Here is a 12,069-nt window from a genome sequence, read left to right on the forward strand (position 1 = left end):
TTGCATTACGAGTCGAGCGGAGCAATATCAAGCTAACAAATTCTTAAAGAAAATTAGGTATTATATTAAACAAAAAATAATTAGTAACATTTGAAAGCATTGTCAATAAACCACTGAAATTTATTAATCAAAAATTTGATTTAAACATATTTTAGGCAACCCAATATTCCAAATGCGTCAATAAACATTGAAATAAAACTTAAAGCATTTAGTGACCCTAAAACATACAAGCATACATTAAGCTATATTTTTGCAACTACTGATATTAATATTTTGCTAAATCTAAGCACTAAACTATGATAACAAGTTACAGCTGATTCACAGAGAATTGTAAATATACTGAGGGACTCTATATATAATATATAAATATATATTCATGCATTAACAAAGAGTAATTTCATATCATGACGGAAATACCAAAGGAGGCCTCTCTTCTATCACTTATGACAACTATTGGCTACATTTACTACATGAACACTGAACAGCCTACCTTTACACACCAATAGCTCTTACCATTTTAGGGACCACAAGTAAAACTAATTTAGTCTATTTGCATTTAAAGGCAGTGAACGCGTAGAGGGCCTAAACGCACTAAAATGAACAGTTTAACACTCGTTTACTTAAGCCATACATTCTCCAAAGTTGAACGGTTCTTGGTTGATTCAATTATTTGCAGACATAGATGCATTTGTCTTAATAAAGTAAAAGCTTATATTTTAAGCCAGTTGTTTGTCTATTCCATAAGAAGCCTTTTATTTTACCAAAAAAGAACCTTTCTTCTACTAAAATGTCTCATCCTTCTTTTTATTGAAAACAATTTTTTAATCTATATGAACTACATTATGAATATATATTATTTTATAAAGAAATGTCTAATAATATTTATAATACACTCTTTGAAAAATTAGTATATGCTTATAATATTACAACTTTGTAGTATTGGGGCATATGTTTTCTATACATATTTTTATCATAAACATATACATTTAACACATTTTTGCACATATTAAAATTGGAATAAAAATATATCTATATTTTTTTGTAAATAATATTTAACCTTTCTTAAAGTGGTTGCTTTGCTCAAGCCTGGTTGTAGACTTTACCCCTCCTAAACCTAACCATCCCTTTTTAAAGGCAAGTGGAGTATTATTATTATGTAACCCCCCGGGAAACAGTTCTGTCGCTATCAAGTGAAAGGGTATGGGGGTGGGTGGGGGGACGTAAAATGACGCAGACTCAACACAACACAACCATTGAATGCGTACACACCACACACCCTCCCACACACACACACACATGGTTGGATACCATATTCCCCGATTGCTTATTCTTTTGAGGTTTTTGAAAGTCGTCATCCACACACAATTTTCTTGATGTTTTCATGTCAAATAGGAACATCTTTATTGGGTAGAGGCAGGTTGATTTTTTGTTGGCTTTTTGGCTCAATTGCTCAAAACCTAGGTACTTTTATTGATCTTTGATTATTTAGTTACAAAATAATAGTGTATAAACTTTTCAACCAATTATTGTAATCTGCATTTTTATCAACATTTGGGATGGAATTAAATTCATCGTTCATTGACGTCTCAGAGATTTTTAGGTTAAGAATTTATACTGACTCATTTGCACTTAAACATAAGGTTGATAAATATTTAAAAGGCTTTGCGAATATAGGACTTTATCTTAAACACAATAAATAATCATATGTCTAACATATACATTAACATAGCGGCTGGGTAAGTCATATTTGAATTTCCTTACGAAAGAAGCTAAGAAACAACTTGTAATATAGCTTTATAGTTATATAAAAAAGAAATACTTATTTGTCAATATATATTTCAATAATTTAAGATATTACAAATTCATTATTTTAATATCTTGTAGTCTCAATATCCAAAGGAGTAAGGCCACTGTCAGGCCGAATCTTTTGACTAAAACAAAAAAAAACCATTTAAACAAAATTTGAAACATCTATTATAAAAAATTTAGGAAAATTTTTTGCAGTGTATGGTAATGAGAAGCATTTGTAACTAGGCAAATTATTTAACAGGCTCTAACTTTTGTTGTTTTGTCATGTGTCTGACTGAGCAGCATTATGAATGGGTGCAAAGGTAAAATTAGCAACAACAAAATTGTTTTTATTATTTTTTGGTGGGGGGGGGGGGGGAGGAAGGGTTTCTAAGGTTTGGGGTGAGGGTAAACAGTCCTTACCCTTCTTCCTACCATTCAAACATTTTTTGGGGCGTATATAGTAATTTTGCGCCAATAGCATGCTTACTTGTAAAAAGCTGTCATTGGTCTGTCCTCGTTCTGTTGTTCATATTGAAGGCACCATGTGATGGTTCCGCAAATACATGCACAGGTTATTATTATGCCAGAAACACCAATGGCCAAGAACAACATGCTCAGGTATCTGTCTGTAGTGTCTACAGGCTGCGCCATCTAAAATAAAGAGAATCTTTCCTATCAAGAAAGGTTTTGTAGTTGTTATTGCCAGTCTAGTGGCCACAGGAAGCCAAAAAACTTGGTCACCAGAACCAAAATCAGAAACGTTGTTTTGACTTTAGCAAAGTTCTTAAACTAATCGAACTTGTTTTCTAAGTTGACAAAAAATAATTAGATGTTTATTACCAGGTTATAAACCAAGATTTTTTAGGCTTAAAGGACACTTAAAAAGATTAAAATTTTCTATTACCTCACATTCCATCCTTTCAACACAAGGATAATGCCATTTCTGACTGTCTGCTCGTATTGTACCATTTCTTAAAGCGAGGGACACTGATTTAAACATTTGTATATGTAAATGTAATAAGTAAAAACCTTAATTCCTTTATTGTCCAATGCGCAAATTATTACCAAGCACAGTTAGTTCTTTCAGTCAAAGATTGCAATTAAAGCTTTGTCTGTAGATTCCAGAGAAATTGAAAAGCCACTTGAAGTCAAAGAGGACCTTGTTCGAACTAGGTCAAAGGTAAAAATAGACTAAATCAAGTTCAGTAATGTTGTTTACCTAAAACCAAATCCGACATCAATAAAAAGTTGGCCATCGTCCCCCACCAAACTCTCTGTTGTCTCAAACGGACTTATTCTATGCTGTTGACCCTAAAATTATTTTAAAACTTTAAATAGTTCTAATTTGTTGTTTTAATTGAGCCTAAAAGTAAATTTTTCTATATTAAGAAATATTTACATAAAATATTGAACATTTATATTAGATCTATAATACCTGAAAGTCAGTTCGTTCTATTCTTATTCCTTTAGTTCTAAAAATATTTAAAAAAAAAATAAAATTACCATTAGAATCTGTAGTAAATAATTAAAAGATTTATTGTTTTAGCTGTCCAAAGAAATATCAAGACTAGTTGCTGTATTATCTCGGAGAGGGGTGGCGTAAAAATTGCCTAAACCACCTGAAGACTTTGTTGGTTCAGTGGTTAGCGAGATCTTAACTGACAAACAACAAAAACCTTAACTTTTATCAAACAAGATATATATACTAATGGAATACAATAATTTTTGTTATGAATGTTAGTAATTAAAATGTACCTTGTTGAAACAACTATATTATCATTGTGAGTAAATATATCCCATGTTATTACAACCTCCCAAACCTAAATATAAAACAATTTTAATTAGATTGGCTATAAAATGATATATCCATATGTATTTAAAAGGGCCAAGGGGGAACAAAATGTACACCCATACTCAGCATGTATATTAAAGTTTGTTCTATAAGCATTTACAAATGCTCAACATATGCCATTTAAACTTCAGATAGACAGAATGTCGACAGTTTTTACAGAAAAAAGCAACAATTTAATGACTTTGAACTTTATAGGTTTGAAATAGCTGGTTTATATGTTAGATTATTGCAATTCTGGCAGTCACCTAAACCTAGGACAAGCTATCCAAGCAAGGGAAGCAGCTGATAGTGTCTATTAAAAAGTGACGTCATGCAATACACATGACCAAGTATACATTGTAATTGACAAATGGTAAATTGTACATATACTGGCCAATCATTGGACATTTGTATTGTATGACGGCATTTTTTTATTAGGCACTAAACGCTGCTTCGTTTCCAGGTATTCTCCTGCCAGAAAAAAAACCTTAAGTTGTACAGGAAACCTTGAATGACTTCTGGATGATATATATTCTGAACACAATCTAATGACAAAAAAGTTTATAATATGTAAAACCTTAGTTCCCGGGGGCAATGAAAGACTGAGATTCATACCAGGATTGTCACCTGCCTCTATCTAAAAATAAAGAGTATTGTGTGCAAAATTAGAGCAACAATAAGAAGCCAACAACATTATCAAACATTATCAAAGATTATTTTGGCATTTTACGTAGACACTCTAATGATTAAGCTATAAAAATTGGAAAGAATTTTAATGAATATAATAGATTTGAAATCTGCATAAAATTTTAAGGAATTTTTATAAAATTCGTTTTTTGTATAATTCTTTATCTATAAGCGCAAATACAAATTAAGTTAAATAATTTTGACATCTGTGATTGCAGTGGATTGAAAACTATCTGCGCCCTGATTGGAGAAGCTTAAGTGACGTACATCATTCAACCAATTAGAGCAAAGGTAGTTTCCAATCCACCTATACTATTGGTCAAAATTTATTAACTTAAATTGGATTTGCGCTTTTAAATAATGAATTATATAAAAAACGAATTTTATAAAAAAAAATCCTTAAAATTTTATGCAGATTTCAAATCTATTATATTCATTAAAATTCTTTCCAATTTTTATAGCTTACTAATAATATCAAAGCAAAATGTAGTTATAAAATAAATACATACATTGATTTTTAAAGAGAGTATAACATTTCTTGGGCGAATAGTGTCAATAAATCACTAAACATAATAGCTAATAAAAAAGGAATCTATGATTTTAGATTTTTAAAGTTATTTAATTGAAAAACAGTAATTAATTCGAATGAGTGTATGTTTGAATTATAGATCAAACGGTGAAGGAGATGATTACTTTTTCTTATTAATTTTGATTTTCATAATAGACTTTCAAGCTAGTAAGAAGAAAATTTTAAATATTTACAAAAATATTAATGATTTTCATTTTTTTAAAAATAATAATCTCATATCAATAAAATCCCGCTTTTAAGAGAATAAGATTACAATATGTAAATATTAAACTTCATTGGCATAACTAACAGACCAAGTAGAATTGTAGAATAGCGTGCTACAGCAAACCTACCTCATATGAATATCTTGTACTTGTAGCAGCTTTCATAACGCTACTCCCAGAACAACCAACTGACTGAAACATTAAATATACAGGCCAACTTCTTAGAACAGTGAAGCAATTTGATAGCAGAGATAATAAACAACACAGATATCGTCATCAATTAGTGAAACACAGAAAAAACTTATTTTATCAAATTACTATGACACTTCTAATCAAAAAGCTTCGAAATTAATAATATAATAAAGACACTGAACCTCTTTTTAAAAGAATAATTACCTCAGGACAGACACAAATTGGCCAAGGAAATTTAAACTCATATTCCATCACTGCTATTCCTTGATCTAAATATCAAAATTCATATTTTTTTAGAAGCTCAGTAACTCTGATTAACAAGTATATGTCTGTACGTGGTAAGTGTGTAAGAACTGTTTAACATTTTTCCAATGAGTTCTAACAGGTTTCATGATTTAATCGACCCATTTGGAAGAGATATTCAGTGGTTCGTAATTATAAAGGTACTAAGAAAGAGAGGTAATGTCTGATTGAGCCAATAGGAGAATCGCATCGGTACATACATTTAATCTCATTGGTTGAAATTGTGTACACATTTTGTTACGAACGCATGTTTTTTTTTCATTTCATACATAGATAAAAGTTAGCTGTTAACAGTATATTTTCTTAGTAGAAAGCTTTGCAGAATCAGAATTAATTGCCCAAAAATTTCGTCTTCAATTTGAAAGCTGAAACAGAGGTGGATTCTTTAAAAAAAGTTAGGCAGGCTACTCGCTGGTGATTAATTATTTTTGTGAAAAATCCTCCAAAATCGAATAAAAAAATTTACAAAAATTAAATAAAATCTTAAAAGGGTTATTAACATATGATTTTGTTAAATTTTTGTAGATTTTTAATGTGCTTTTGTATGATTTTTCACAAAACTAATTTTGCCTCACTATCGAGTAGCAATCATTTTTTAAGAATCCACATCAGCTTGAGTCGAAAGTAAACAATACTTTTGTCTGCTAGAAATGATCCTTCTTAGATTTGACGAAAAAAGGGTTCAGAATATGCTTCTATTCTTATATTTCTATTTTCGTATTCTTAAAAAAATGCCTATTAAAATTCTCAAGTAAAACTTTACCTAATGACATTAGAGGAACGCCTCATTTTCCTCCTTTTTGAAGATTTAATCATCATCCTGTCCTTTCTATCTATTTTTACAGTGTACAATATTACCTTGTATACAGGAGCCTATATAGGATGTTTTACCATCCCTCTCCCCCATTTTTACACCGGGACATTTGTACGTCACATTTTCACCAACAATTCTAAATTATTTTTAATTAAGATTTACCAGAGTTAGTTTAAAAATAAGATATTTAGTTTCTTAAAATCTAAGAATTTTTTTCCCTAAATTTTTAATAGATGTGGCTGTGAAGCGCTTAACTCCTCCCCTTTTTTTATTAAATGAATTAAAATTTCTAAAAATTTTATAGGCATAGGATTTTTTAATTTCTGAAGATGTGTGGGAGGGTAGCTGCTACAAAAAATAAGACATATGAAACGTAGCCCAATCTGTACAACTTTTGATTCCAAGTGACGTCATAAAAACCACTAAAAAAGAGATGGAGAATCCACCATTGTATTACGTCCCATGAATCAAAAGTGGTGCGTAAGTGGTACAGATTGGGCTTCGTCGACATATAAAATTTACTTACATTTGGTCTCCTGAAATTTTTGGTCTCAAACCTGATCCATCAGTACCCTGATCAGAACCCGTAGGCTTTAATAACTAAAATACAAAAATTGTCAATATTTTTTATATCAGAGTTTCCTTTAATCTTAACAACAAATTTCTTGGGACTATTCTAAATTGCACCGGGCATGTGAAATGTGAATGTAGAGTTGTGTCAACAAACCCATAAAAGGTAAAATTAGTTAGTCCTGTCAGTGCTTCTACACAAAGTGTCGGCTGAGTACTCATACCACGCCCCTCCCCATTTATTTAAAAAAAAAAAAAAAAATTAGGAGGGGTTTTGTTAGTTTTACTATGCCTAAACACTGCACTGGGCGCTATACCTGACCCCATAAAACCCAACCTGACCTAAAGTAAAAACAAACAAACAAAAAAATTCCCCTCAACCTTTATTTCAATATTTCTACAGCCAATATATTTATTAGTTTTTCTTAATTATAATAAAATATTTTTTCGAGAAGCAAATTTTAAAGTAGATTCATTTTTTAATAGTAGCTGAGAAAATTTCATTCTAAATATAGGAGTATAGACAAAGTGATATCTATGGATAAAAGTAAAACTCTGACCTGACAGAATTGTTGAGCTAAAACTAAACCAGGAAGAAAAACAAAAATAATTCTCTTCATAATAAATTATTTATGGAGATCATCAGATTTAGTCTGATTAAGTCATTGTCTGAAAATAATCTTGAACATTGAGTTAATTTACAACATTTTGTTGCTTAACTTAACTTAAACTTAACTTTTATAAAGACAGAGATAAAATTAATAATGGGCAGTAAATATTAAGACTCGTTCTGTCATAAGTTAGCTTAAAACTGGGGATATTGTTAAATCTTGATTTAAAAGCTTTGAAACTACCACCAGTAATTTTAATCTACTGGGTAATCTGGTTTTTCATAATTGGAGGGTACATTAATCTATAGTACAACGGCCCATTCCTTTGGTTTACAGAAAAAAAAGTTCAGAAGACAGGTAAAATGTAATAAAATTAATTAATTACAAGCGGCTGCGCCCCTTGCATCTAGCTCTGTACACAAAGGCAAGGACAAAAAATATGCTATTACCATTCATTAAACTATGCTAAGCTAAACTAATATGAACTTAATCGTGTCAGTTTAGATTTAGAAATCTGAAGCTACAGACAAAAAAATGTACTACTGGAATAAACCTAATAGAATGAATGTTTTATGTAAAAAAAACTTTTATTGTATTATCACTTGTTTAAAACTAAAACTAAGCAACGACAAAATATTATTGTTTATGAGTGTGTATGTGAGCAAAGTACCAATCTAAATTAATTATTAATACCACATAGAAAGACCACGAAAAGTAAAGCAGTTTTTTATGCAATTAGTTTGTCCATTTGTGACTAAACAAAATCATTAAGCATTATTATAATTTAAATGATTTAATTTGACCGTATATATGGTAATTAATAAACTGTAAATGACTTATAACATATTATAGAATTGCTATTAAAGAAGCTAAATTGCTTAAAATATATTTTTGATAAGTTTTATATTTTTTCTCAAAAAAATGGAGGTTCCTATCCACATATAAGTATGAGTGAAATCACCATCTTTAGTTTGCTTCTATTTTTATTATTCATTCTTATTGAATGATTTTTCTTTTCAAAAAAATATTATTGTAAGGACAACTTAATATTAAAGGATATTGTCATAATTTTAAGTTTCCATTGGTGACAAAGGTTTCAAATTTTTAATTGTTAATGTTCAAGTCAACCAAATCAATTGTTTTTACTAGTCATTTCAATTAAGAATTTATGGGTTTTAGGAATGATTACTTTCATTAAAACTAGGACGAATTATTCCTAAAGCTGCGAATATTTGGGACAACAAGGGAATAATTAAAAATAATTACAAAATTTTAAATAATTATGTTATGATAAAAAATGTTCCCTTATTAAAAGTAGTGCTTTGCCTTTGCGTGCTGAATGCGGCTGTGGCTATGTGCAAGGTTGCGGCTGTGGCTGAGGGTCGACACAACCCAATCTGTCCCGATTTTGTATCACTTTTGAAAAGTGCGATTCCTGTGACGTCATATAAAAAGGGAAGAGGGGAAGAAAATCTCTTCCCTTTTCTCCCATCTCTTTTAAAGAGATTTTCTTCCCCCCTTCCCTTTTTCTTTCCCGAAACGTATATGACGTAACTGGAATCGCACTTTTCAAAGTGATACAAAATCGGGACAGATTGGGTTGTGTCCTGAGGGTCGCTTTGGGTGGCTGATTCTGAGGTCAGCTTCAGTTGGTTGATGCTGAGGACCCTGGCTGGTTGCAGCTAAGGATGGTTACAGCTTAGAATGTCTACGCTAAGGATGTCTAAAATGAGGCTGCTACTTCAGTTTTGTTTAAGCTCCTGGAATGAGTATTACAGTGACTAAAGGGTTAATTAGGGTAAGGTTGGCTCCATTTGAGGGCGACCGGGGCTGCTGCTGTGTGTGGCTGATCAGAAAATTTGGGGGAAGCGTGGCTTACAGTGAGGCTGATTTGGAAACTTACGAAGATGCGCAGCTAACGGTGAGGCTTATGTATAACATAAATAAAATCAAAACTTAACATATAACTATTTGTTTACAAAATACAACCCTTGACCACAATTCTTAATTTGAAGTTGATCCATTGCAGTAAATCTGATATTTAGACAAATTAGTTGGCAATCTTTATTATTAGCAAATTATTTGCATATTTTTGTAGCGTAGCTATTCTATGATTATGCTTGGTTGGTCTTGTTTTTAATCATTTAAAGCTCAAATCTAAAGAAATCCTTATATTAGCAAAATAATTTTGATAAAAATCTTTTTATTTGACTGCCAGCTCAAACATTTTGCTATATCCGTTTCCTAAACCCCAAAGTCAAATATCTATGTAAATACCTCTAATTACCAGACATAACCTTTGTTTTGCATTTTTAGTAGCGAAGCTACTCTATAATTCACTTTGTCTGTCCGTCCATCAGTCCAGCTATGGGGGGAAATGGGATTTACTCAGCTTCTATAAATTTTTTTTGACAACATTCCCATCATTAAGGAGCACATTTAATTATAAAACATCAATGACGGTCGGACGGCTTTTTAGCAGGTTTTAGGCTATTTTTTATTTTCCACACTTTTCCCCATACTTTGGTGTTTATGATCTGATTTTAAAAATTTTAAAAAATTTTCAGTTAAAGATATCAAAATTAAATTTCCCGTCGTTTGAAGAAAACAACAATGATGGTCAGACTGCCTTTTTGTAGGTTTTTGGCTATTTTTTTATTCTTTACATTTAAAGATATCAAAATTAAACTTCCCGTCGTTTAAAGAAAACAAAAATGACTGCCTTTTTGTAGGTTTTTGCTATTTTTATATTTTTTCCCCCATATCTTTGGTGTTTATGGTCCGATTTCCAAAATTTTTTCAGTTAAAGAAATCAAAATTAAATTTCCCGTCGTTTGAAGAAAACACCATTGACGGTCAGTCCCATCCACGAACTACTTATGGATGTTGTCATCCATGTTTTATTGTGTCCCTTGTCACTTGTTTGATATATTGTTAAAAAGTAATATTATCAATGTGATATTTTTCTTTTTAAATTCAAATCTTAGAAATCAAATTCTGACTTCAATATTAATATCCTTGTTTCACTTTAGCTAAATTTAAGTCTTTTTAAGAATAAACTATTATTTTTTTATATTGGGTCAGTTTTTAATTACATCATTTGAAATATTTAATCATTCATCAATTTTTGATTGACTCAAAATTCTTTTTAGTATCTTAACTATTGGCCAAGCTTTTAATTGTTTTTGTGTAGGGTTGCAAATATTGTGGAGTGATTAAAAATTTTGACAAAGCCCAAATTGAGTGTCCGTTTTCTTTTTCTTTATTTAGATGAGAAGTTGGAGAAAAACCCTAAAAAAGAAATGGATAATCCCTCATTTTTATTACGTCACATGGATCATTTTAACACAATTTTAACACAATTTGAGCTTTGTCCAAATTTTTGGAGTGGAATAAAATTGTGCGCCAGATTTTGTTTACCTCACAAAATTTTTACCACTAGGCTAAAAAAGACATGGTGGAGGTAATTATAAAAACCCAGAAAAGCTTACTAAATAAATATTTTTTTAAAATCGCCAAACCTTAATACTAAAATTTTGGTTCAGTTATTTATTTCTTGAATATCACTTTTTTTCTGATTATCCTAATGATTTGTCTTTCCCTGCAATTCCAAGTATTTAATTTTGGAGCAAAAAACTTTATTTTGTTTCTTAAACAACCATTTTTTTTCACATAATGGAACAGGAGCGTCTCTTTACGTTTAAATTAATTTGAGTAATTTTTATTTCTGTTTATCTAGTCTTTATAATGTTTTGGAAAAACCACGAATCCCCAAGCTTCCCTCTAACAGATATTCTAAAAGGTCATAGAGTTAGAAATAAAAGGGCATATGAGAAAAAAAAACTTCCAAAACATGAATTAAAATCTTGGTATACTTGTCTGTGTCCCCGGAAGGTAGGAAATGAAGTTTCATGATAAAACAAAATATTTCCGTGAATTCTTGACTTTGCAAAGAAGATGTACAAATAGGCATAGGTGTGTTTGCTTAGTGTATATTAAATGTATTTTATTTAAGTGATAAATGTAATTCTTTTTTTTGCTCTTTTGCGATTGTGTTATAATTTTGAACACTTTTATTACGAGAATTTACAATTATTAAAAAGAATAATATGAATAGAGATCTTTTTAACCGGTGGACCAATCTGCTTTGCAGGAAATAGTCATAACATATAGTTTATTATTTTTTTATAAGGGATGATTCACCTCCCTTCAAAAAAAATGACCCAAGATATACTGGATATATAAGAAATTATTAAATGTGGCGTGCTATCCATAGACGTGAAGAGTGCCATGTGGAGGCCTCTAGGGGCATTGATTAAAGTTTTTAAGTTAATGCAAGAGTTGCTTCTCTACGAGAAGGGAGGAACAAATTAGAATTTGACCCTGCATACTCCCTTTATGTTAGTAGAAAAAACATCAAAATCATAAAAAGAAAGTTGATATTTCATTCATCTTCTTTAAAACCAAAGCTTTTTTTG

The 12,069-nt window shown here is 30.6% G+C and overlaps 1 protein-coding gene across 1 annotated transcript; it reads right to left on the reverse strand.

Annotated features, from left to right (window-relative positions):
* Positions 1-1,812: 1,812 nt before the first annotated feature.
* Positions 1,813-8,236, reverse strand: LOC145323324 (uncharacterized). Its single transcript, XM_080165753.1, has 12 exons — positions 7,541-8,236; positions 6,937-7,010; positions 6,455-6,546; positions 5,498-5,562; positions 5,231-5,293; positions 4,200-4,259; positions 3,547-3,611; positions 3,227-3,263; positions 3,011-3,102; positions 2,696-2,762; positions 2,279-2,442; positions 1,813-1,931 (listed from the first exon to the last, which is right to left on the reverse strand). The coding sequence occupies exons 1-12, from the start codon at positions 7,598-7,600 to the stop codon at positions 1,871-1,873; spliced, it is 900 nt and encodes a 299-aa protein (XP_080021879.1). The 5' UTR covers positions 7,601-8,236; the 3' UTR covers positions 1,813-1,870.
* Positions 8,237-12,069: the final 3,833 nt, after the last annotated feature.

This window comes from Acartia tonsa, chromosome 6 (assembly GCF_053477335.1).
Source record: "Acartia tonsa isolate MP-2025a chromosome 6, ASM5347733v1, whole genome shotgun sequence".
Lineage (NCBI taxonomy): Eukaryota > Metazoa > Arthropoda > Copepoda > Calanoida > Acartiidae > Acartia > Acartia tonsa.